Source organism: Hevea brasiliensis, chromosome 13, assembly GCF_030052815.1.
Source record: "Hevea brasiliensis isolate MT/VB/25A 57/8 chromosome 13, ASM3005281v1, whole genome shotgun sequence".
In the NCBI taxonomy this organism is placed as follows: Eukaryota; Viridiplantae; Streptophyta; class Magnoliopsida; order Malpighiales; family Euphorbiaceae; genus Hevea; species Hevea brasiliensis.
Genome location: NC_079505.1, coordinates 90,565,250 through 90,592,045, shown reverse-complemented (window position 1 = coordinate 90,592,045; position 26,796 = coordinate 90,565,250). Strand labels below are relative to the sequence as shown.

At 34.0% G+C, this 26,796-nt stretch overlaps 3 protein-coding genes and 1 long non-coding RNA gene across 9 annotated transcripts; 2 read left to right on the top strand and 2 right to left on the bottom strand.

The window, feature by feature from the left end:
* Positions 1-135: 135 nt before the first annotated feature.
* Positions 136-6,516, top strand: LOC110665700 (uncharacterized membrane protein At1g16860). 3 transcript variants are annotated; one of them, XM_058132892.1, is made up of 6 exons: positions 136-469; positions 551-737; positions 2,377-3,322; positions 5,139-5,294; positions 5,541-5,752; positions 5,999-6,516. In XM_058132892.1, exons 3-6 carry the CDS (start codon positions 2,447-2,449, stop codon positions 6,189-6,191), a joined length of 1,437 nt encoding a protein of 478 aa, XP_057988875.1. In that variant the 5' UTR covers positions 136-469; positions 551-737; positions 2,377-2,446; the 3' UTR covers positions 6,192-6,516. The 3 variants fall into 3 exon arrangements, with proteins under 3 accessions (XP_057988875.1, XP_057988877.1, XP_057988876.1); XM_058132894.1 differs by lacking the exons at positions 136-469; positions 551-737 and adding an exon at positions 827-2,255 and having other exon boundaries at positions 2,380-3,322; XM_058132893.1 differs by lacking the exons at positions 136-469; positions 551-737 and having other exon boundaries at positions 827-3,322.
* Positions 6,517-7,798: 1,282 nt separating this feature from the next.
* Positions 7,799-12,734, top strand: LOC110665698 (uncharacterized membrane protein At1g16860). Of its 3 annotated transcripts, none has more exons than XM_021825910.2 (5): positions 7,799-8,212; positions 9,543-10,519; positions 10,964-11,119; positions 11,463-11,674; positions 12,252-12,734. In XM_021825910.2, the coding sequence occupies exons 2-5, from the start codon at positions 9,620-9,622 to the stop codon at positions 12,442-12,444; spliced, it is 1,461 nt and encodes a 486-aa protein (XP_021681602.1). In that variant the 5' UTR covers positions 7,799-8,212; positions 9,543-9,619; the 3' UTR covers positions 12,445-12,734. The 3 variants fall into 3 exon arrangements, with proteins under 3 accessions (XP_021681602.1, XP_021681603.1, XP_021681604.1); XM_021825911.2 differs by having other exon boundaries at positions 7,901-8,212; positions 9,603-10,519; XM_021825912.2 differs by lacking the exon at positions 7,799-8,212 and adding an exon at positions 9,417-9,500 and having other exon boundaries at positions 9,603-10,519.
* Positions 12,735-13,506: 772 nt separating this feature from the next.
* LOC110665697 (glyceraldehyde-3-phosphate dehydrogenase GAPCP1, chloroplastic) lies at positions 13,507-19,772 on the bottom strand. Of its 2 annotated transcripts, XM_021825908.2 has the most exons (14): positions 19,541-19,772; positions 18,667-18,752; positions 18,428-18,495; positions 18,287-18,325; positions 17,477-17,577; positions 16,016-16,128; positions 15,746-15,845; positions 15,512-15,658; positions 15,159-15,219; positions 14,943-15,040; positions 14,705-14,847; positions 14,524-14,607; positions 14,028-14,117; positions 13,507-13,939 (listed from the first exon to the last, which is right to left on the bottom strand). In XM_021825908.2, exons 1-14 carry the CDS (start codon positions 19,634-19,636, stop codon positions 13,885-13,887), a joined length of 1,281 nt encoding a protein of 426 aa, XP_021681600.1. In that variant the 5' UTR covers positions 19,637-19,772; the 3' UTR covers positions 13,507-13,884. The 2 variants fall into 2 exon arrangements, with proteins under 2 accessions (XP_021681600.1, XP_021681601.1); XM_021825909.2 differs by lacking the exon at positions 18,287-18,325.
* A 2,873-nt stretch (positions 19,773-22,645) lies between these two features.
* Positions 22,646-23,999, bottom strand: LOC110665741 (uncharacterized). Its single transcript, XR_009142394.1, has 2 exons — positions 23,907-23,999; positions 22,646-22,841 (listed from the first exon to the last, which is right to left on the bottom strand). It is a non-coding gene; the product is annotated as an uncharacterized LOC110665741 (long non-coding RNA).
* Positions 24,000-26,796: the final 2,797 nt, after the last annotated feature.

Here is a 26,796-nt window from a genome sequence, read left to right as displayed (position 1 = left end):
TATGCAGTAAACAACAAAAGCGAGGTTTTAAAACGTGGCTTCTGCATAGTTTTGATGGAGCCACGTTTGATGATTTTATTGGTCATTAAAAATAGCGCTCGATAAATTAAAATTTATATCAGTTTTTATTAGGATTTAATATTTTAGTGTAAAACAAAGAAAATAGATGTGAAGGAATTGCCCATCTGGGAATGCCTCTCCTAAAAAACTGATTTTTACCTAAATTACAGACCTAAATTAAATCTAAGCGTGCGAAGATTATAAATTCGCCAACTTCATTCCAAGAAATTCTCATGCTAATATCAACAGTTTCAGGGGTAGTATGGTCATTTCATTGATGTAATACCAGCAGCACCCTCTTGCCATTCCAGCACAGAGACAGTGAGAGCGTTAAGAAATAAATTACTAAACAAATGCAGAAAGGGAGAGGTCAAGGAGAAGGTGAAGGTGAAAGGTTCTTCTTTTCCAGGTAATATTATAAAAAAGATAACATTTTTCACTCAGTCTTTTAGCTTTCTCTCTCTTAATTTGGTGGATTTTATTTTTGCAGATAGAGACAACTCACCAGTTGCTGTCGCTCCTTCAAGAGAGAGAGAGAGAGAGAGAGAGAAAGAGAGAGATGGTGAATTGTACGCGGATGGGATCTTGCAGTGTTTATACTTGCAACTGCCACTACTATTACTTCACCTCCTGGTTTTGATTCATTGAAACTCACATTCCATTTCTCACTGATTGTTTCAGGTGCCCTATCATATTACTATCCATATATTCAATTTCATTTCCATTTTGTCCCTAAGATTTTTGCTCTATTGCATCTCGATTTTTGCTCTATTGCATCTCTTTGTTTAGCCCACTATTGAACTCTCAGCGTTTATTATCCCTATTTCTTTTTCTAGATCTTTGGCATTTTCTGGGCAATTTCTTTCTTTGTTCAATATGTTGACATGCGTGTTTTCTGTTTTCCTGATTTGGGTGATGGTTTTCTGTATTTGCAGGATGCTATTGATTTACTATGTGTGTGCGTGCTTTTTTGTTTAGATGGGTATGCATTTTGTATGAGTATTGATATAGAAAGAATCGGCCTAGGTATAATATCTTCCTCTGTTGGTTGCTGAGAGAATGTGACTGAACTAAATTTCGAATTTTGAATATTAGATTTCTCATTGTCTGAAAACTTGACAAAAGAAAAAAAATCTTTGACAATATGAACAATGTTGAGAATTTTTTGAAAATCCAGGTTTTGAGTTGGTGTCAAACACAGGAGTTTGCTGATTTGGATATTTGACCGAACAGGATTTTTTTTATATTCTTTGGGAATGGAATAACTTAGTTGAAGTATCCAAGATCCAATGGGATTCCATTAGTTTCCAAATTTCTTGTTTTTACATATTTTGGATATTTGTTAGAAATGAATATCTTTTTCCTCTTTATCTAAATTCTGCAGTCTGGGATGGTGTAGACTGTAGTTAGACATAAATAATTGGTTAAATTTCATATCCTTTCAAGTTTGGATGCTTCTTGTTGATTTCATGACACCAAGCATTTTGTGTTACCATATCCTCTTTAGGGTTTCAGCCCAGTGCCCCTTCTAAGCAGTTCATTTTTTTCATTTCCCATTGGTTTTCATTTTGCTGATTCTCTTGAATCGTTTTGGATAGTTGTGCTGTGATTTTTTTGATGCCATTGGATGCCTGTGTAGATAACCAATTTTCAGTACCTTGGCAACAAATAGAATGAAAGATTTAACTTTATTAACATTCTGTTTCTGTCCTGCATTTATGTCTTACTAAACAATGAGGAAAAAAATTAGTTCCGATAGTATTGTTTAATTTAATTGGAATAAATTTTCTAATTGGTGAGCTGCTAACAAATGTTGGGAAGGAAATGAATTTCAAAGTTATATGTATTATTGTTTCAATATTGAGGCTCTTATAATTATGTAAAGCTCCATTAAGCTACTATTTTATGTGATGGTCAATGGATTACTTTCATGCTGCATCATAGCTTTTGTGTGATCTTTTTCTAATTGTTTTATGAATCTGTTTTTCTTCTTAGAGAGTGGCTCCAGCTGTCTTTTGCATTCTTAATATGTTAGGTTTTCATTTTGTAACGTTCAAAAATGTAATTCTTGATGTTCTAATCTTGTATTCAATTTTGGTGTTTTATTGACCAAAGGACGAGGTGCAGATCTTTGCTGCATCTTAGTTTGCCCCATTTCCTGTATGTTTTCCTGTCTAATAGGCAGTTTATTGCAGGTCAGATTTATTTATTTATTGACACTTCATTATGGTAGCTTTTGTAGCTGATTGCATTTCTTGTCCCCTAAAGAGTTTATGCGGGCTTGAATAAACCTTTTTGTTTTTCCTTTTCAAATTTCAGTGGGACACAGAATCATTTCAGTGTTAGTTCATTGCTTGGTTTCTTTTGGGTTTGTTTAAGAAGCTTGATGGGTTCCAGATACCCATCTCATCAACTCAGCAATGGCCTTTTTGTCTCGGGCAGGCCAGAGCAACCAAAAGAAAGAACTCCAACAATGAGTTCAACAGCTATGCCTTATACTGGTGGTGATATTAAGAAATCAGGAGAATTAGGAAAAATGTTTGATATTCCTATGGATGGTTCTAAATCTAGGAAATCTGGCCCAATACCTAATGCTCCTTCAAGAAGTGGATCATTTGCTGGGGCTTCTTCACATTCAGGGTCACTGATGACCAATGCTGCTCCTCGTGCTGGGTATACCATGTCTGGTCCTTTATCTTCTGGTGGCATATCTGGTTCAGCTTCATTAAAGAAGTCAAGTTCTGGACCACTGAATAAACATGGGGATCCTGTGAAGAAGTCCTCTGGTCCGCAATCTGGTGGAGTAACACGACAAAATTCTGGGCCTCTCCAACCAGTTCTACCTGCAACTGGTCTCATAACATCAGGCCCTTTAAATTCTGCTGGGTTTCCTCGGAAAGTATCAGGCCCTTTGGAATTTATGGGGTCTGGGAAAATTAACAGCTTCTCCATTTCTCACAACCCAGCAGTGACTGCTCTTAGTCAAGATGATGACTATTCTTTCATGAGGAGCTTTCCAAAGACGGTATTATGGTTGGTGATTCTGATATTTGTGATGGGATTCCTTGCTGGTGGTTTTATTCTTGGAGCAGTCAACAATGCCATTCTCCTTATTGTTGTTGTGGTCCTTTTTGGAGCAGTTGCTGCATTACTTGTTTGGAATATGTTTTGGGGGAGAAAGGCTATCATAGAATTCATTGCTTGTTATCCTGATGCTGATCTTAGAACTGCAAAGAATGGGCAATATGTGAAAGTCTCTGGGGTATGTAATAGATGCTTTTATAATACAAGCGCATGTGTGTGTATATTCTTATGCCATTTTTTTAAATGGATGCAGATTGGGATCATCTTTTCCCTTTTTTGTCATCATTTTGCATTGCTATTGCACATGCTTGAAGTTGTTCTGTTAGTTTAAGTGGTTCAGAGACCTACAAGAAAATCATATCCTACTGTAACCACTCTTTATGCGCATGGTGTTGTACAGAAACTTCTTGAACACACCCAGATATACATGATGCTTTTATGACGTCTCCACAATTCCATTGTCTTGAAAACCATTTTAAATGTACCAGATGCACCCTTAATTGTGAGGACGTAAGCTTTTCTTAGTTTAAGATACTATTTTAAGAGAATGATAGCATGGAAAAACTGAATAAAAATTTATAGTCAGATTTGTCATGTATGCTTGACTGAATTAGGGTAAAGTTATTCCTTTCAAGACTATTTTGTCAAGCTATTCCTCACTGCACTGTGTCCCACTTCTTTGGACTAGATTGTGGTAGTTACGCAAGCCTTCCTAGGTCTAGGGTGAGTAGCAGAAAACTCTGAAGAGTGGAGAAATGTTTATCTCCATTTGGATTGGAGGGACTGATTGTTAGTATTATTATTTATTGCAGCAGGGCATTGTTACTATGCTGCTTAAAGGGATTGCCTATGGAGACTACTTTAGTCTTCTTAACCTGTAAGGAAGTGTGATTACTTATAGTACAGGTCTTGGGGACTTAGATATGTTCTCAAAATTTTCCAGGAGATGGCAGCGGCATTGAGTTTTGGCATGATATTTGATCCAGTGGAATGGCCATTTGCCATGCATAGGGGTTCATTGGAAGCTGTATGTATGGAATGGATTACTGGTAGCAGCGGATGTTGTGACTGATGATTTAACTGACTCTGAGATCAGCAAATATGTTGGAAAAATCCAACAAAAGGAAGCTTGTTCTTTACTTCTTGTTGTAGAGTTGAGAAGTGGCTCTACCTCGCTGGCATTTTCTTTCCCAATGTATATGTAATCTTAAAGATCCTTTTGAGGTTGCTATCAGTTGGAAATTTTGAAGTACAATCTCTTATGGGAAAGAATGATAGTAAGTTGGTTTTGAAGGGGTAAATTTAAATGGCAAGACCCCTGAGCATCTTTATTACGTTGACTTGTGACATGGGATTCATAGCCACTTGTTCTTTTCTGATTGAAGTTTCATGACAGGAGCAATAATTTAGTTTGTTAGCCGTCCATTTTTCCAGTAAGAAAGTTGATTGTGGTAATTGGGTTTGTTTTTTTTTACTCTCTAACATGGTGCATTTGGAGGAAGACAGTCAAATAATGGACGAGATTGAGCTAATTACTTCTTGGCACTAACTAATTCATTTGTGAATAACTGCTGATCATATACATATTCCTTTCATTTGTCCCCCCCTTCCCTCTTTTTTTTAAGATTTTTAGTGGCAATGCATTGCGTTTTATTCATGTTTTGGCAGTATATGGATTTGTTTCACTCCAATGTGGCATTCATTGGGATTTGCAGTATTGAATTTCACAAAGTGTACCTTTTTTCCCTTTTATTTAGAATCAACTAAATAAAAGTGACACATGGAAAGAGTTCAATATGATAATAGTTTCATAACATATGCAGATAATATTTTTTATTTTCTTTTCAGAAACAGGACATGGATAAATATTTGTGGTTTAAGGGCCTGCTATTGGCATTTCTCATATGCAAGTCATTTTTTTTTCTTTTCCCTTTTTCTCATGCTTAATTATTAAACATTTGATCAAAAGACTTATTGTCCTGTGATTACTGAAGGTGGTTACCTGTGGTAATGTACCTTTGGAATCATCATTCCAAAGAGTTCCCAGATGTGTCTATACGTCGACAAGATTATTTGAGTATCGTGGATGGGGTTCAAAGCCAGCCAATCCTAACCATCATCACTTTACATGGGGTCTAAGATCATCAGAGGTGAGTAGCTGGCAAGAAGTTTTTGGTTGGCTTCCTGCATGTCTTACCCCCCACCTCCTTCTGATCCTCTTGAGAAATTTTCAAATTGTAGCTCTTTAGACTTGTGAACTATCAAAGAGGCTATTATATTCCCTCAAGATTGAGAACTTTTAACACTCTTGTCATTGTCAAAACTGGAATGATGCAGGCTTGTCATGTAAGCTGTAAGATCTCAAAATTAATGGTAATTTTTGGTTTGTTTTACAGAGGCACGTAGGTGACTTCTACATCTCTGATTTCCAATCAGGGCTGAGGGCATTGGTTAAGACTGGCAGTGGTGCAAGGGTAACTCCATTTGTTGATGATTCCTATATTATTAAAATAAACCCAGAGAAGCAAGAGTTGTCTCCAGAGTTTACCAGGTGGTTGGGGAGTAAAAATCTTTCAGGTGATGATCGTATAATGCAATTGAAAGAAGGGTAAGACTGTCTCCTGTTAAAGAATTAAGATGACCCGAGTGTGTTTTCTTATGATACTCAGGCTGAGGCTGTAGTTGGGACCTTGAGCTATAATACATGCTGGATATTTATTGTAACATTTATTATTGGTCCAAATTGCAACTGAGTACATCATCGTAGTGGATGATTGCTTTGAGAATCCAATCCTTTGAGTAGGTTTTTGCTATTTTCAAAATGTTGCTAATAACTTCTATTGCTGTATTGTAGGTACATCAAAGAAGGCAGCACTGTAAGTGTGATGGGAATTGTTGAGCGAAATGAAAATGTACTGATGATTGTTCCACCACCTGAGTCATTGGCAACAGGGTGGCAGTGGCCCAAATGCATATTTCCAGCTAGCCTTGATGGTATTGTTTTGAGATGTGAAGATACATCAAATGTTGATGTGATCCCTGTGTAGTCAACACTACAGTATGTGTTTCATATGTCTAATATATTTTTCCTGCGGCGGTTATTGTAGTGTTTAAGTGCTGATGGTTCAAAACTGTTGCTTCAAAATGAGATGAGGTATTATATATATATATATATTTTTTTTTCCTTGAATTTAGTGTATAGGTTTGTGAGATTTCATTTCCAATTTAGAGAGGGACAACTTACACAATGGGTGAGGTTGTGAAGGAGGGGAATTTGTAGTGTTATTGAGTTGCTCTAGATTGTTTTGTCCCTTTTCAATGTTTATGATTACATTGATTCCTGATATTATTTTAAGCCACTCGATTTTATAATATCGTGGCCTTGTTTGGTTTGGTTAGCAGAATAACTATTTCTCACGATTGATTTGGGACAAGGTATTTAAGCTCTGTATAATACTATGTTTGGTAACGTCTTTCCCTTTTTGGAGTAAAATTAGACAATTTATTTTTTTATCATAGTATTAGAAATAAATTTTAAGGTGGAGTTAAAGTTCAATTTTTTTTTAATACATATATAAAATGATAATTAAATATTTAAATTTTTATAATATAAATGAAGAAGAGGTATTTTATTTCATTAACCAAACAATTTCTACCTACCAATTACATATCACACCTTGTTTACTAGTATACTAAATCAGGCATTGGCAATGGAAATGCAAATGGTATGCCTTGCCGAATTGGAAACGGCAATAGAAAAAAAATTGATAAAAAGTGCTAAACTCTTATCCACAGACTCTTATAAGAAAAAAAATATATATTTATATCATAAATTTAATATAAAAATATGTAAATTTTACTTATACCTAATAGGATTTACATTTTAAATAAAGAAATATGAAATGTCAACATAATTTAAAATTATTTAAATTTAATTTCGACGTTTTATTTATCAAATAATTTGTTAATTAGTGATTAAAAATAATATAAATAAATTTAAAAATGTAAAGTTTTTTTTTTTTTTTTTATTAATCAGGAATGCAATTTGATGTGGTATCTATCAAAATTTGTCAGCATTAGTAGTAATAATAGTAAAGTTTAAGAAAGCTTAATAAATCTTGAATCCTAAGTAAACTTGAATAATGTCATTTTTCTATTCCTCACAGAGATGTACAAAATGAGACAAATCGCTCTTCATGACAGACAAACCATTTTATATTTGTGCAAGTACATGTCTGATATTATACTTTTATATTAAGAAAAATTATTAAATATTAATTTTAAATTAAATTTAATATATTTTAATTATAAAAGATTTAAACTAATTAGCATTATTTTTTTATAATTATTTTTTTTTAACGATCTTTAAAACAATAAATGACAATTCCAACATCATACAATTTTCAAGTAAAAATTACAATTGATCTTCGTCTTCCTCATGACAACTCACAGGAGCAGGATGTAGAGCTCATGCAAGTCCTACCAATGAATGAACCTTAGGCCTAATGAAAAGAAAAAAAAAAAAATAATAATAATAATAATAAAATAAAAAATTCATTATAAAATAAATGCAAAAGGGTAATATAGTCATTTCATAAGCAGAGTAAAGGGCCTATCTGTCCTTTCACATACTAACAACAGGTAGAAGGATGTGGAGGTTTGTTTGTTGGGGTTGGTATAATTATTATTGTTAATTACTAATTAAACCCTATTTTAAATAATAATAATAATAATAATAATAAAGGGTTTGCTTAATAATCATTTTTCCTGAGATTAGGAGGTTTTTGCCGGACGAGACAAGCTCACCTGTTACTACTTGCTTGTTGCGGCTCTCTCAAGTGACGCTCACAAAAAAAAGAGAAGATTTTTAGAGCGAGAGAGAACTTTTTTTTTTCCCTTGTTAGTGAGAGAAAGAGTGAATCTTTAGGGAGGGACATGCTATTGCTATTACCATTGTTGTCTTTTGATTCACCCATGTTGTTGTTGCTGTTGCTGTTGCTGTTAGTGTTGTCTCCTAATCTTCTCCAGATTTCAACAACACGCTCAGCCATTTCTTCTTCTTATTCAGGTATGAGTTTATGGGTACCATTATTCTCTTTCTTCTCCTGCTTCCCATTTTACCCCTCTCTGTGTTCTGCTCTTCATGCTACATTTTGCTCTCAAAAAGCCATTCTGTTGTTAGATCTATCCATTTTCTTGCTTTTTTGTGGAAATGTCATCTGGATATGCTTTATTTTCTCGATTTGAGCTGCGAAGTCGGCTCCTTTGATATTCTGCCATCTAGACTCTGTTTTATTTTGGTCAAATCTTTCTATAAATGATAGATTTTGACGCCTTTTTGTTTATATATTTTTTTAGCGTAATATGCTTTTTTAATTTTTCTTTCCTCAGATTCTGTTGAATCCAAGATTTTCCGTTCTTTTTTATTTATACAGTAAAGCTTTCCTCTCAAGTGAGATCTTATACTGTGAAATATCTACATGCTCCATTAGATCTTGCTAATTTTCTTCATTTTTAACGGTGTTATTGTTATTTTTCTGCTGGTGTGGTGGTGTTATATGAATTTTTTGTGGTGTTAGGAATGCTATCTTTATCCTCTGTTCTGATATTCAGGTAACGCAGGAAAACAAAAGAATGAAAGACACTAACGGACAGTTGTTGTGTCATCTGGGACTCCTTGTATCAAAATCCTAGATCTTAACTATTTCTCTAATGCTTGGTTCAATGATTTGTGTGATATGTCTTTTGGTTCTGTGGATGGTAGATGACTTGAAGATTTTATGGTTGACTTATTCTTGAATTGAATTAACATCCATTTCACATTCTTACTGACTCAATGTTCAGGGAGATTGTGGATATGACAAATTTGAAAACATTATTTTGGACGCTGGTGTTCTTCATGTCTCATGAGGACTCTTGTTTATTTATGTTGGTGGTCTGATGCTGCACGGTTTTACGCGGTTGGCTTCTGTTAATTTTAGCAGTTGTGGGTGTTTTGGGTCCATTATTTTTGGTATCTTTGCTTGGGCTCAAATGTTCTGCTCTTTTATGACTTCATTTCTCTGTTTCACTGAGTATTACAATCCACTAGCAATTTATTTGAAGTTTGCATTCTTTCTTTGGTTTACAGATTGCATGATTAAGGCCAATATTTTTCTCACGTTTCATTAGAACTAGTCCAACCCACTAATTTTTTATCTAGCTCATTGTAACTGTATTACTGCAATATTGTCTACACCAACCTGTTTCTGTTCTTTATGTGTTGTGTGGCATTCCAGATTCCTTTTCTCAATCAAATTCTAATGTGAAGCCTGGTTGTGCACTACCCATTATCATGCTTTAATTACTGTTCAATGGTAAACAATTTATCTAAACGCTAAGGGTTTTTCTGTTTTTAGGAGGGCTTTGACCAGTGCATCACTATACTTAGTAGTTTGATTGTGTAATTCCTCCTGCAGTCTCTTAAAACAGCTCGATGGGTTCTCGGTTCCCATCTCATCAGCTTAGCAATGGCCTTTATGTATCGGGCAGGCCTGAGCAGCCAAAGGAAAGGACTCCAACAATGAGCTCTGTGGCCATGCCATACACTGGTGGTGATATCAAGAAGTCAGGAGAATTGGGTAAAATGTTTGATATTCCTGTGGATGGCTCAAAGTCTAGGAAATCTGGACCTATAGCTGGTGCTCCTTCAAGGACAGGATCATTTGGAGGTGCTGCTTCTCATTCAGGACCAATCATGCCTAATGCAGCAGCTAGAGCTGCCTATACCACATCGGGTGCTGCATCTTCTGGAGGCGTGTCTGGTTCAGCTTCATTAAAGAAATCTAATTCTGGACCCTTAAATAGGCATGGAGATCCTGTAAAAAAGACATCTGGCCCTCAGTCTGGTGGAGTAACTCCCTCTGGCCGCCAAAACTCTGGCCCCCTTCCTCCTGTTCTTCCTGCAACTGGTCTCATTACATCTGGGCCTATTTCATCAGGTCCCCTAAATTCATCTGGGGTGCCTCGAAAGCTATCAGGCCCTTTAGAATCTATGGGATCAATGAAAATCCCAGGATCTGCTGTTGTTCACAATCAAGCAGTTACTGTCTTTAGCCAAGAAGATGACTTTTCTTTCCGAAAGAACTTCCCAAAGCCAATATTGTGGTCACTGATTCTACTTTTTGTCATGGGTTTCATTGCTGGTGGTTTTATACTTGGAGCAGTGCATAATGCCATTCTCCTAATTGTTGTTGTGGTTCTTTTTGGTGCTGTTGCTGGATTATTCATATGGAATACCTTCTTTGGAAGGAGGGCTATCATGGGTTTTATTGCTAGTTACCCAGATGCTGAGCTGCGAAATGCGAAGAATGGACAATTTGTAAAGATATCTGGGGTAATGCATATATATATATATATATTATCATGTTTGTGATTAATATTTTCTCCTGATTATGTTTGTTATATGTAATTAAGTGCTTAAGTGTGTGTTACACACCATACTATGAATATAGTTTTGTAAGCTACTTATGGGATGCACCAAGTTGCATTAAAGCATTATCTGAATTCCTTATGAAGTTTTAAAAATTGTGCTGTGGTTCTATATTTGCTGAAGTGTCTCATAGCACTGCATGAATGAGGATTAATATCTATTGTAGAAGTTGTGCAGAAGGGCCTTATGTTCAAGGCTTCAAGCATTAAAGTGGGGATCTGACTTCTTTAAGAGTTATATTTCCAACACATTGGAAGTGCTTGTTGTTGGTTATTTATATTTTGGCTATTTGTTAGTGCATTTGTCTGGTTAAATATACGTATCAAATGCTCTGTTGGGTTTTTGTAGGTGGTCACCTGTGGAAATGTACCTCTCGAGTCATCCTTCCAAAAAGTTCCTAGATGTGTATATACGTCCACAAGTTTGTATGAGTATCGAGGATGGGATTCAAAAGCAGCCAACCCAACTCATCGCCGTTTCACCTGGGGACTCAGATCATTAGAAGTGAGTAATTGGAACACTGACGTGTGTGTGCGTGTGTGTGTGTGCCGGACTCAGATCATTAGAAGTGAGTAATTGGAACACTGACTTGGTGTGTGTGTGTGTGTGTGTGTCAGATCATTAGAAGTGAGTAATTGGAACACTGACTTGGTGTGTGTGTGTGTGTGTGTGTGTGTGTGTGTGTGTGTGTGTGTGTGTGTGTGTGTGTGTGTGATGATCAGATACAAGTGGCTGCCACTGATGATGTTGCCAGCCAGCTGCCCATTGGAATAAATTTATTACTTCTGTTTTTGGAGTTTGCTCACTTCTGACTGGATTCTTTTTTTATATAAATTTTATTTGACAGCGACGTGCAGTTGACTTCTACATCTCTGATTTCCAATCTGGGTTGAGAGCATTGGTTAAAACTGGCTATGGAGCGAGGGTGACCCCTTATGTTGATGATTCCCTTGTCATTGATGTCAACCCTAGTACTGAAGAGTTGTCTCCTGAGTTCATCAGATGGTTGGGAGAAAGGAACCTATCAAGAGATGATCGAATAATGCGAATGAAAGAAGGGTAAGAGCTCTCTCTTGTTGAGAGAAATGCTTTTTTATTATTGTTTTTCTAATACTACAATAAAATCCTCTCTCCCTCTCCCCCTCTCCCCCCCAACAAAACACTCCCCTCTCCTTTTTTCCTTCTGTAGAACGTTGATGATAGAAAACGCACATTGCCCGTATCTGGGAAGTATTATTTTATTAGGTTCATTATTAATAATGGGTGGATAATGCTTGAATCCTGCAGGAGTGACAATCAGAGATGATAGTTAATATGTCTACAAGTGAGAGTGTATGCCTTAAGTTTGCTGGCAATGTGCTGCCAGCCTCAATTTTTTGGGTTAAACCTAATTAAATCCTCTGGGTCTGCATGCATTGGATTTATGCCCCAAGAATTTTGGGAACTCTGAGCCTTGAAGTGTCTCATATATTAGTATATGGTTTAGCCAAGCACTACTGTCCTATGGTCAATTTAGTTAAAAGCTAAATGACTTGGAATTTTTTTTTTTCCTGTTATTAATATATAAGTTAGCATTAGTATGGTGCCATTTATCAGTTTTGTAAATTTGTAGAAATTGCAAATGTTGTTTATACAGGTATATCAAAGAAGGAAGCACTGTTAGTGTAATGGGAGTTGTTCAAAGGAATGATAATGTGCTTATGATTGTACCTCCACCTGAGCCAATTACAACAGGTTGCCAATGGGCCAAATGTATTTTTCCAGCAAGCCTCGATGGTATTGTTTTGAGAAGTGAAGACACCTCGAAGAATGATGTCATACCAGTGTAATAATGTTGTAGACACACCATACTGTTCTCTTTTATTCTTTTTATTCACTATTAATATTGACGGTGGCTGCAATGATGATGGTATTCGGCAAGTGATGGTCAGGTGGCTGCAGCGGCATTGTTCTGTTTTTCATTTGCCCTTGGTGTATAGTTTTGGTGTTTCGTGCCATTTCTTTTTTTCTTCTAGGTCTTGATGGCTTTTGTAATGGGGTTGGCTTGGTATTGTAGGGAATTTTACATGTTTGAGCAGATTGCGGTTATGTTAAATAGAAAGAAAAAGGTTGTGAGCTATTCAGCATATTGTCATCTGGACTAGAAATTATCCTTTTATTTTTGTTTACACGTAATGCTGGGAATCATACAAATTTGAGCTTCTGTTATGAAATCATCTGATACCTGCACTTGCATCAGCTTGGGATGACAAGCACTCGCAGATTTTAATCCTTTTGGTCATGATATTTTTATTTTCAAATTCGCATGAATTATGCATCAGTAGTCAAGCAAGAACAAATTAGTTGTATGATAGGTACTACGAAATAATCGATATGGACTTGTGGCGGCCTTGTTAAAAGAAATCTATAAAAATATTTCAGTTTCAAGATCGCGAATTCAAGTGACGAGTAATAATGATGAGGTTGGGCTTACATATTGAACATGAAGCTTTCCCTGTAAAGGGTAAAATGGAAGTAGATGAATTTTCATCCTTCAGCTATTGCCAGATGAAAAAAGAGATCAAGTCTGGTCAGTAAAAATACGGGTCCAATATGAGCAGGTTTTTCTATTTACAGTTCTATGATTAGTGAAAATGTTCTCAAAGGACTTCAAACCCACCAATGTGACAAGAAAGCGTCACTAATTTACATGCAGAAGGGATCATGAACAAACACCATTGGTAAGTAGCTAAATTAGCAGCGTTTTCTAATAAAAGAAAAAAACCACTAGCCTTAAAGTTGCAATATCGTACTCAAAGCCGAGTTCATGTTTACCATCATAAGTCATGGTTTATTTACAAGAACTGAAAAAACGAACACTACGATCATTAATATGACTAGAGTCCAAGGAATTGCACGTAATACGGTGGTTCAAAATGCATTTACGACATGCAGTCATGTAACCAACTCATTAACTTCTGTATAATCAGGCAGTCCAAACACAGGTGTGTTCATAGACAGACCTCATACATGCTGAATATCACATTATTTCAAGACTTGCATCGTGGGATGTTCAAATTCACATGATCAGAGAGAGAGAGAGAGAGAGAGAGAGGGGGGGGGGGGGGGGGTGGTGGGGTTGGGGGGGGGTGGTGTGGGGTGTGTTGGGGTTGTGAAGCCACTCTGGCAAAAACTGAATTTCTATAAAATCTGCAACTGCACTTTGGATGAAACTCATAGCATGTGCTAAAATTGCTGCTGTAAGCAGCCATAAACCTCATTAAAAATTCTTAGTGATGTGCTGCCACCAATGCCATGTGCTCTATCAGGTCCAGCACTCGGTTGCTGTGGGAAAAATAACAGTACAATTTGTCAAAGGTTGTAAAAACTACATATTGTCACATATCATCACAATAACTGAGAGATGTTATACCTGTATCCCCACTCGTTATCATACCAAGTCACCAGCTTCATGAATGAGGCACTCAATCCTATCCCAGCCTTGGCATCGAATATGCTTGACCTGGAGTGAAACAAGTCCATTAGAATGATCAACACCATTAAAGACGCAATTAAAAAGATCCATTTCAGGTCAGGTCATCATTTTCAAACGGATGAGATGATAAAGCGTAGATCTCAGAATAATACAAGGGGCATATGCAAATCAGCTTTTCAAATTATCATGGTTTTTATCCCTTAAATGTAGCTTTTCAGATCATCACATCATCAAGAAAACACACTAACATACATTATCAACCCAAACCAAGCATTCACAATTTACATAAGAAACCACAAAGAGAATCTGGAGACATTGAATTGCCTCTTGATCATCAGATTAAAAAAAAAAAATCTTGCATTAACGATAATTGATTATTGTTATAAAATGAAGCAGCACACCACATGAGAGAGAGAGAGAGAGAGAGAGAGACCTTGAGTCACCAATGAAATCATTAGAGACAACATCCTCATCAGTATAACCAAGAATGCCTTTTAGGGGTCCCTCTGATGCATACCTTTATTTGAAGATCAGAACATAACTTAATCAATGATGAATATATAGACTTCAAAAGAAATTAAAAACACAAGACCAGACAAGCATAGCAGATATACTTAATTGCTGCTTTGACATCTTCATAAGATGCACTTTTCTCAAGTCGACAAGTTAAGTCCACAACAGAAACATTAGGAGTTGGCACACGGAAGGCCATTCCAGTAAGTTTTCCATTGAGTTCTGGAAGAACTTTTCCAACAGCCTGCAATACCAAAAGCATTTAATTATACTGAATTTGATACCAAAAAATAAAGCCTTTCACAAAGTTCTTCCATGTCCAGAAATTCAATCTCATACCTTGGCAGCACCAGTGGAACTAGGAATGATATTTTGTCCTGCTCCACGGCCCCCACGCCAATCCTTCATTGATGGACCGTCTACTGTCTTTTGTGTAGCTAAACAATAAGGATCATAACCATGTTACATACTCATTGATCATGATGTGTTTACAAACCCAATAACTTGCATGTGAGATTGTGCTCGGGGGAGAGAGAGAGAGAGAGAGAGACAAACCTGTAGTTGCATGGACAGTCGTCATTAAACCTTCAACAATACCAAATTCCTCATGAACCACCTGTAAAATGAGATCATCAAAATGTTAAGATATATTAAGAGATGGGGCAGCTTCTCTTAGATCAATTTCATAAGACAAACACAAATATTAACCATCAAGAAGCAAAGTCGAGAAAAGAGGATGAGAAACTAACTAATTATGTCAGATACATAAATCATGCAAAGATTCAAATTAGGCATATCCGTCCAGCATGGCCCTTAGCCCCTTACCAAATGACTTAAATAAATAATAGCTAATCTCACCAAACTGACCAAATGTACAATGAATCTTGAAATCTCAGGATGAAAAAGACCTTTGCAAGAGGAGCAAGACAATTGGTGGTACAGCTAGCATTAGAAACGATATCCATGTTTGGCCTGTATGTCTTCTCATTCACCCCAACCACAAACATTGGTGCATCAGCAGAGGGTGCTGATATTACCACTTTCTTGGCACCACCCTACAGAGCAGAGTCAAAAACAAGCTCTCCTCTTGAGTTGAGACTGTATATGTAATAGAGAGGGAAAAGCTGATGGTTAATACCAACCTTCTTATGAGCTGAAGCCTTATCAATTGTAGTGAAAACTCCAGAAGATTCAATTACATACTCAGCCCCATAATCACCCCAAGGAATCTCCGATGGGTCCCTGGATAGAGATCAGTTTAATTGTTAGCTTGAAGTTTTCATATCGAAACAAAAGTTCTGATAAGGCTTTCTATTGCCATTTGACTCAAGATGCTAAGAAACACACCCACAGCGAGTCCACACATATTGTATGTCCTAGAAAAATGTATGAGCAAAATTGCTGGGTAATACCTTTTACTTGATACTTTGATTTGTTTCCCATTGATTTCCAAGGTGGACTCATCCAAAACCTTGATGGATCCCTTGTAAACTCCATGTGTAGAATCATATTTGAACATGTAAGCCTGGATATCATGCAACAAGAGAGCATTAAACACCCATCCTTTTCCAAACCAAAGAAACCTGAGCAACTAAATTAATTCAGTGGAAACCAAGCAAAGAAAACACCAACCTAAATCATTTCAAAAGACTATGTTCATCCAAGTTGTGGCACTGATTATAACACCATACTTCAATAACATAGTTATTAAAGGCGCACTTCAGGCTCAAGACTCATGAGGTTCCACCCTAGCACCTTATGCGCCTAGGCGTGCACCTTTGTTCTGAGCACAAGCCTCTAAAAAGGCATGTCTTCTTTATTTCCACCTTTAGCAAGCACTTCTACCGGCAAAAAGCACTACCACTTAAACTTGATATTTATCGATCTATAAGAATCCTATATTAACGCACTAAGAAGTTTTTGGAATTAGCATTGCTAGTAATAACTAGTCATCAAAATCTCATCAAATCATTACACCCAAGATCGCAAACCTCTCATATTTCCATTTTCAACACTACCACTCTATTATTATCTTTTTTGAAAAAAAAAAATATATTACATCTACACCTATTCCAAAATATATGCCAAAGGAAAAAGAAAAAGCATCATCCACTAGCTTAAAAACTAATACTCCTTTAGTTTTTAGAGATAAGAAATATGATGGAGATATTGATTTTTAAAATGAGTATCAAGAGGATGAAAATGTTTATGATTGCTTGACTTTAGTTTGGAGACATTAAAAGATTATTCACGTTTCAATATATTAGTTTAAACTTTTAGTAGTTTATTTTTACTTTATTTGGATTGTAAAATTATTATTACTTGAATGCTTTTTAGTTATTATTTTTTAATTTCATGTTATTTGAAGTTTGACGCAATATTTACATTTATTTGAATTTTATGAAGTTTTTAAATTTTTTATACTTTTGCACCTCACCTTGCTTAGGCTTGCGCCTGCGCCTTGTGCCTTACGCCTAGGCTCTAAGACCCCTTGGCACCTTAGTGAGCCTTGAGCCTTGAATAACTATGTTCAATAAAAATGATAACGACAGTCTTGATCCTTTAATAACTATGTTAAATAAAAATGATAACGACATTCTACTCATGTATCACACATACAGATAAAAGCACATTCAATAATCCATCGACCTTAGTTACGTTTATTTTTCCATTTCTAACAAAATATCATGGGCTCCTTACAAAACCTACTAATCCTTATGCTCATGCAATGCTTTGGTGTTACGAACACTAAAAACCAAGGATTGATTCCCAAGGAACTATAAGAAGGATTGACAGAATGACAGTAAGGTTAAAACTAGGTCTGGTTATAGAAAAAAAAAACATTGCAAAGAAACCAATATGCACATCCTTACCATGTACTTAGTATCAATAAAAGGATCATTAACTGCCACCACATCAATATCATCCCTCAAAGTTGCAATTCGCAAAACCAATCTTCCAATGCGACCAAAGCCTGCATCAATATAGCATAAAATTGTTGCTATTACAGTGCAGAACCAAAAAATAAACCTCATTTAAGAAGCCACAACAATGAAAGGAGGTAAAATAAGAGACTGAATTAGATTTTCAGTGCTAATTTCTTGAGCAACAGTTTCTATACAAGGCCACCATCTATTCTCAATCAGCCAGTGGAAAAACTGGTAAACGAAACAGATAGCAGAAACCAATCTCAGTCATTCTTCTATGATAGTTTTTCCTCAAACATTTTTTTCAATAAATTCTCTTGTGACAGACATCCTCTTTCATTAACAGAAGGATTCTTAGCCAACTTCTTATTGCAACTTGAGAATAAGTTAAGAGAGAATTTAAGAACCACTATGAAACACAAGAATGCTTTCAAGAAGCTCATTTCAAGTCCTTGCAATGGAAAGTAATCTCTATCTTTAAACATGTATCTGGAAGGCATCCATTTCATCCACTAGTACCTAGATGCAAAAGTCCCAATATTAAGATAACAATAGACCTATTTTAGAATAATATAATGTTATAAACACAGAGCTGTAAACACTGCCATTCAGCCATACCATCAATAAGTTAAGTACATATTCTAAATTCACCTAGATATAACTTCTATTAGACTTTGAACATTCTGCAAGTTCTTTGCACCACCCTGAATAAAAAGGAAAAGCAACAAAAAATAAAAAAATCACATGAAAACATACCATTGATTCCAACCTTTGTCCTCCCATCACTCTGTGATTCTAAACAAAGTAGAGTCAAGCTACATCAGCATGCCAGTAAATACATCTCCCAAGTCCCAACCAAGTTTGATACAACAATAATGCAAAATTAAGAATTCTTACTCAGGATAGTAGGAGGCATTTCAGTTGCTGTGGCCTTGATGGATTGCAAACTTCTTGCGCTGCATCCCCTGAATGTTTTAAAATGTTTCAGCACTGGTTTAGAAATAAATAATAATAATAATAATAATAATAATAATAATAATAATAATAATAATAATAATAATAATAATAATATGTAGAGAAATGCGTAGCAACAATGTCACATGTCATTGAAATACTCAAGCACCGGGTGGCTCAACTGTAAGGAAGAAGACCCAGACGGAACTGAAGTGCCAAAAATGCTCTTGGAAGATTTTAAATCATGCTTGAAAATAACGCTTGAAACCTGAATATTTGGAAAAAGAACGAGAGTAGTATTAAAATCATTGTCCAAAGATATACAAGTATTTAAATCGTAATAAATGCTACACTCGAACAAGTTGCAAACACATTATATACATTGATGTCTATAAATTTTATAGAAAATTAGTATAGCCACCATCCAGCTGAGTAAGTAATATCTTAAGGAAGAGCAAAAAACAGCATAGAATCCTCATAACCCATCATTTAGCCAGTTTTAAACATTAACGAGCAATCAAAAAGTAAATACAAGAAACTGCGAGATTCAGATTAGCTAAAATGAACAAGTGCTCGAGTCAGTCAAGGAGCTGATCTGTGGTAGTATTTTACAGTCTTTTATTTCCTCTGTTTTCTTACCAACCAAACAGAAAGCTAGAGAGTAGTTAATATATATATATATATATATATATATATATATATATATATATATAATCAGGGGGGAAAATGATTTAAGTCTAGTACAAAATTCATTTTCCCCCCTGAAAAATATATTAGTCGAATTTCTCATTAATCAGCTTAAATAAGCTAGCTTTCATTTCCTTTTTCCAAAAAACGAAAGGGGGAGGAAAAAAAAAAAGCAAAGCTACGAAACACATATTTCCATTTTAGTACCTGTTAGCCTACTTCTCTTGACCATCCAAAGAGAGCAAGAGAGTCTTAAAATAAATTTAGAAAAAAAAATCACTAGAATCCGAAAACCAAAGCAATCTTTCGAAATTACAAACAAGGAAGACATGTTCGAAAAAGAAGCTGGCGATCACAGGAAAGTGAAACCTTAAATGGATCGGAGGGTGAGTGGAAGAAGTCGACACAAGAAGCCTCGATCAAAGGAGCGGTAGCTGTAGATCTGATGAGAGTAGAGAAAGCCATTGCAATATTTCACTTGAAGCTCTTCCCGGAAGACCCTAACAAAGAGGATAGAAGAGAGAGAGAGGAGAGACTGCTTCTCTTTCTATCTTTCTTTCTTTCTTTTTATTTTAACGTTAGGCAGAAGGCGAAATGAAATAGCGGACGCCTCTAAATAGCCCCCGTGAGCTCTCGTTGTCTACACTGTGTTAAGTGCATCCGTTGAGTATTTGGTTAAACTAATCTCAATTAAATTAAATTATAAAAATTAAATTATATATTTTAAAATTAAATTAAATCAAATTAAATCACCTTATTTTGATTCAATTTAGTTTAAATCGATTAGTTTTAATTTTTTATTATTTTTTAATTTAAATTTAATTTTTAAATTATTTAATTTAATTTTAATATTAATTTAAACCTAATAATTATTAATGAATAAAATTAAATAATTTATATATATAATTACATATAACTCATAAATTTTTCATAAAAATAAATCAATTCAAAAATTAATAAAATTATTTAATTCGATTTAGTTTAATAAATTTTTTTCTCTTTAAAATTAAATTAAAATAATTAAAATTTTTATATAAAATTAAATTAAATTATTTTAAAAATCGAACTTGATTCAATTTATTTAATTTAAATAAAATAATGTTCACCCTAGCATCCGATTGAGTATTAATCCATGTTCAATAGAAGGGAGCTCATGATATATGTGTGACTGTGTTTGTGTGATAGTATTGCCAGAACCATAAACTGATGTGTGAGTGTGATTGAATTGCTAGAATCATAAACTGTGTTAATCGCGCAGGTGAGTTTTGTCGTGTAATGCGGAGCTGAGAAACCCTCACCATGTCCTAGAAAGCCACGTCAGACCAGTCGGGGGCCTTTTTGTTTTTATGGATCTTTTACAGTTTTGAGATCTTTAATTGGGCCCTACGTGGCCTGCTGGTCCCCCTTCCACCGTTCCACGTTTGCGGTTGGGTTTCTTCGGCTTTGTCTACAGTTTCTACTGCTACCTCTGTCCGGTTAGCAACATTCTAATCACTCACATCACTTGATTTTTGTCATTTCCCTTCATTATGCAGTGCCTGACCCTTATTTCTTTTATATAATAATTTTAAGTAAAATTTAAAATCATGATTTTATCATTTTGAAAACGACCATAAGTTAAAGATTTTTTTTTTTTTAATTTGACTGTGATATAAAAATTTTTATGTTCTATAAAAATATATCATGAGTAGATATGTGTGTTATAAAAGTTTTCTCTATTAAATAATTAAGGTTAAAAAATTATGAAAATATTGATTAGATTTATTTCCCCGTTCAATTCATTTTATTTTTGAATTAAGTTTTTATAATAAAATGATATGAGAACAATAGTTTAGAAATAAGAAATATAGTGAAGAGGTGTTTAGTTTTAATAATAATATAATATAATAAATTTTAAATTTTATTAAAATTTACTAAGCTAATGAAATTGAAATTTAATAAATTATATATGTTTAATTTAAATTGAGTGAATACTATTTAATTTTAATAAATTAAATTGAATTATTTTATTTTAATAATTTAATTTAATTTTTATAATAATTTGATTTGATTTAATTTTATATTTTAAAATTTTTAATTATTTTAATTTAATTTAATTTTAATAAAAAAAAGTTATATTAAAGCAAACTGAGTTGATTCAGTGTCATTTTGATGGTCGGTATAAAATGATAATTTCCCTTCCCTAACCTCATTTTTCCCTTTCATTTCATGCTTTCATCAGATTATGGCCTCCATTCTCCCAAGCTCTCTCACGCAAATAAGACTTCCCTCTTCCTCACCCTTCCTTTTGCCCTCCTTGTTTGCTTTTCGTTTGTTCTACCCTGTTTCCCATCGTTCCCTCAACCTCAAGCCTAGACCAGAAGCTAGCTAGACGAAGCCTTAACGAAACCTCAAAATTGTCAGTTCCTCACAACGATGCCTTTGCCTTGTCGTGATGCTATCGCTGTCCGTAATTAGCCATGCAGTCGCAACCCTTACAAGTCGCAAGACCTCGCCTCCTCTCTCCAGTCGACAGTGTCTTTTCCTTGGTGCCTTCACTGTATATGGTGATAGCGCTGGCTATTATGAGTTTTTTTTTAGGTATTCTCAGTGCTCAGTTTATTTATATTTTATTCCTGTTGGGTGATTTGAAATATGGGTTAAAATTATTTGAGATTTAAATTTAAAAATTTATTAATTGATTTTGTTTTAGATTTGAATTTCTATTTATATGTGTGTATGATGATTTGATTTCAATTGATATTTGGTGGTATTAAAAAAGGAATGCATTTGTGTATTTAATTTTTTTTTAATAAAATTAATAAATTAAATTAAATTAATTGATAAAAAAATAATTAATTCGATTTGAATACGAGAGAGATTAGTATGCGGGCCCATACCAGTGTGAAGCCAACGCACCACGTGTCCTTTTCGTTCATCCTCCGCCTCGGGGAAAAGGCAGCATTGTATTGTACGCTTTGCGCCTACGTGGTTGGGTAATTGGGACTTGGAAAGAGTAGATTCGCTACGCACGTGGTTGTAATCCTAACACCATTTATATCGAACATTTGTAACGTATCACTTTTACCGTTTATCATTCCCTTTTGTGTTGCCATTTCCTGTCCTCATTAAAAAAAAAAAAGTTTGCACTAAAAGAAATTTGCCATTTGCTCTGCCTATGAAGAAAAGAAAGAGCAGGAAAAAGAATAGTTTAAAATAAAAATAAAAAAGAAAAATATATCTAATTTTAATGTCACAACTCAATTTATGGACTAGATCGGCACTAGGATCTGAGTCAATATAAAGTCCTCAAGGTCCGTAGTAAATTTTACTGTTCTCAAACTCATGACTAGGTCCACAATTTAGGCTCAATATGCATATAAAATAATTTAAATTAAACTGTTTTAATTGTATTTTGGACCAACTTAATCCAGTAATTATCAGAAACTAAAATTAGGGGAGTCCAGCTCAATCCTATTACCTCATTTACAACCATTTAAAACTCAAAAAAAAAATTTCATTTATTAATACGAAAACTTAAATTCATGCAGTCCCTGACAGGCTTAATGCTACTACTAGCACATGCGGAGTCCTAAATTACAATTTGGAGAATAATAATACAATTAAATAATCTTTTCATAACCTGAGAGGAAAGGGACAGGTTATTCTGAAAAATGTCTCATCCTGTAGCCTGGAAAAATATTAAATAGGAGTGAGCGTTCGACTCAGAGAGTAAAATATCAATTTTAACCATAATCTCTATAACTATCTAAAACTAATGCACCCTGTAGAGTGAAATGCAACATCAGCAATAATTTCACATCATAACATCAAAATGGTAATTTGGAGCACTCACACACCCAGTAATATCAATCATAATATATGGGAGCTGATCCCCTATACAGCTCTCTTAAATCCAACCTATGCCAGCGAAGAACTCAAGCCGGACTTTCGCTTAATAAACCAAATCGGGGTCCCAGCGAAGAACTCAAGCCATGCCTACCCCGAAGGACAGGGTCCCAGCGAAAATCTCAAGCCGTGTCTACCCGTCCTATCCATAGTCAACACTACATCACATGCACGCCAACGCACGCACACTGCTCCAAATTACCACAACAACATCTATGACACTTTAACAGTTATGAATGCAACATAAAACGTGCCTAGAGTTTAACTACATAGATACATATATATAAACGATGCATGGGCATGCTTAACATATAATAATAATATCGAAATTACAATTAAAATTAGTATTTTAATCACAGTACATCGATGACTATTATGGCTGCTGGATGCAGGAAAATAGCTGATCTCGATCACCTAATAATTAAATTATAAATTTATTAATACTAAGTTAGAATAAAACTCTAAAGAGACAATAGACAACCTAATTTATGCCGGAAATCCGGCAGAGTTTCCCCTATACCTGAGATCTACCCAACCTGCAAAAAGGCTCAAATAACACTTCTAAATTCAACTCATATCTCATCATCATTATATGGCCCATCCTGGGCCCTCCAAACCAAGCAATACTCAAAACCTTAAAAATTACGTTTAGTCCCTTTAATCGACATTTTACAAAAATTCACTCAAACAAGCTCTAAAAATTCTAAAATTTTGCCTCGCGGTCCTTAATAATATTACAAGACTATTGCAAAAGGAATTATAATTTTTCAATCATCCACAAATATTTTATGAATTTTATTCTAAATCGATATTAGTAAAAAATGAGTAACTTTGAGTTCGGGTTTACCTATGCCAATTCTAACACCTGGAATACGTCCAGAATGTCTGAAAATGCTAGGATTGACTGTAATATTGACCACATTCTGAGACGGGCTGCCGGATCTGGCTAAAAATGCGGTCCCGAGCCCCGTGAGTCATCCTCGATTCAATTGCACCTAAATAAAGTCCAAATTTTGTTAATAATTATCCTAAAATTATTTTTAAATTTTGGAAATCGAAAAAGTTCGAAAATCTCACCAAGCGATCTGGACCGTCCGATTATCGCATTTTTCAAACGGTGTCCGATCGGAGCGGGACTAGTCTTATCTCAAAGATCTCGTCGTTCTGAGTCCATTGGTGGTCTCGGAATTTTGATCCGACGGTTGTATCACCGGAAAGCCACTGCCATACCCATTTTCTCTCTCCTCTCTCTCTCATCGGAACTCCATTAAAACAAGCAAAGCTTGCTGTCATCTTCCTCTTTAGACAGGTGTGTTGAATGCTAGCTGAGACGTGGTTGGAAAGTGGCTAGAATGGCAGAAGGAAGATAAAAGCTTTGGTCCTTCTTCCCTTTGCATCGCCGGAAAGAATGGAGGATTCCACCTCTATTCAGCTGCTGTTGGGTGTTGTCCCGAAAGTGCCTCACTAAAATAGCCTTCTAGCTGTCGTCCATGTCCAATTGGTGAGGCTCGTTGGTGCGAGGGTCCCCTTGCTGTGGAAGACGACACAGAGAGGGAAGGAGCAGTAGCTCCATTTCGGTGGCCATGGTAGGTAGAATCTTGATTTTTATTGGTTATGGTATATTATTATTATTATTATTATTATTATTATTATTATTCAAAATATGTACTATGCACTAGTTTGCAATATACGTATGCACTAATATATATATATTAAGACAATGTAATTAATATAATAATACCACATTTAAAATTAAATAAATAAAACTTGTAATATAATTAAGTCATGTTAATTTACCTTTCAAATAACCATAATAACAACCATGTTAGGTAAATTAAATAAACACTTTAAACTTTAATAATGATAAAATAATAATAATAATAATAATAATAATAATAATAATAATAAAGATAACTAATATCAATTGCTATATCTTTGAATTAGATTTGACAAAAATTTAACAAAATTTCTTTCTTTTCACAAGAAAATAAAAACATAAGTACATAATAAAATAATACACAATGTAAAACTTTGATTTAATATATATATATATATATATATATATATATATATATATATATATGAAAGTATCACAAAACTGTAAATTAATTAGATAATATTAAAATAATATTTAAATACCATTAAAATTTATAAATTTCTTATTTAAAATTTAGGTTATTACATTTAATCTATAAAAATATAAAATATTAAACTTGCATCTTCTAAATAAGACTATTATATATCAATAACTATAAAAATTATTTAGTCAATTTAATTAAAATAAAGTTTTAATTCTTCATTATATTACATACCAGTTATATATGTATGGCTTAGTTTAAGATTAACTAATATTGACAATATAATATTTATTATTTGCTTATAAATATTATATATTTATTATAATACATCAAATAAAATATAATTTGATAATTGAAAAAACTAATTATAGTATCTAGTTACAAAAGAAGACAATAATAATAATAATAATAATAATAATAATAATAATAATAATAATAATAATAATAATAATAATAATAATAATAATAATAATAATAATATAGTTTTAAAAAAAAGTAAATTAATTAACCCATTTAAGAAAAGCCTAATACTATATTTATGGTAATAAGTTTGGTATATAAAAAAAAAGTATATGTATAATAATGAAATAATTTAAAATAATTAAAATTTAAATAAAAGTTGAAATGAGACATGTAAATATTCATTTTTCTTAAAAATTTATATATTTTATTATAAAAATAATAATTTAATATAAATTTAGAACTTATATCATGTGATTTTTATGAAACTACTTTTTTTATAAAATATATAAAAAATTTATTAAGTTAATTAAAAAAATAAAAATTTCTTACATAAAAAACATTTTTTTAAAAAATTTAATAGATAATATTTAATAAATTCTATACCTGTTCTTATAATAAATTTTTTTAATTAATTATTTTATAAAAAAAATCAATTTATAAAATGAATAACAAAACTTTATTAAATTATTTTATTTTTCATAACAAAATAATTTTACCTTTGAAATAAAATCAAGTCTGCATTATTAAATATGTATTAAATTATTATCCAATAATTTTTTAGTAACTCTTTTTCTTCTTCCTTCTTTCTTACACTATCTTGATCTTTAGACTTCAATTTCTTTTACAGAAGCAGAAGTCTCTGTCCCTTTTATGTAACCAATATGGTTGACAGGATTCTGAAAGAAAAAGGAGAAACGCAAGGCATATCAGATAGATGCTAAATAGCTTATTTTCCTGTACAAGACCAAATAAATCAATAATAAAATGTTCCATAAATCTTAGATTCTTATGCCATTATTTCATCCATTAAACCTCCCCCAAGAAGAATAATAATCCTCAAAAAAATATGGCATGGCAATATCAATCCTTCAAGATTCATTTTCTGAAGCCAAGTAGAATCCTTGAAAAGCGCAAGTAAGAAACAGCAAGCCCTTCTTTGTTAGATGAGGCATTTCCTCTCGAGCTCTCTTGAGATACCTCAGCGGAGTTAAAAGATCAGCATCTTTTCAAATTGCCAATTTACAGGAGGAATGAACTTCAAGTGCAAACAACATATGACAAATGTCAGGATCTGAGGATAAATTAAATGATATAGGAAATGTGAGAAAGAACATAACATTGGCAGACTTCGAGAGGTGGATTAAGGCTCTGGGGATCATAGTTGCCAGATTCTCTTAACTCTTGAATTTCACCACA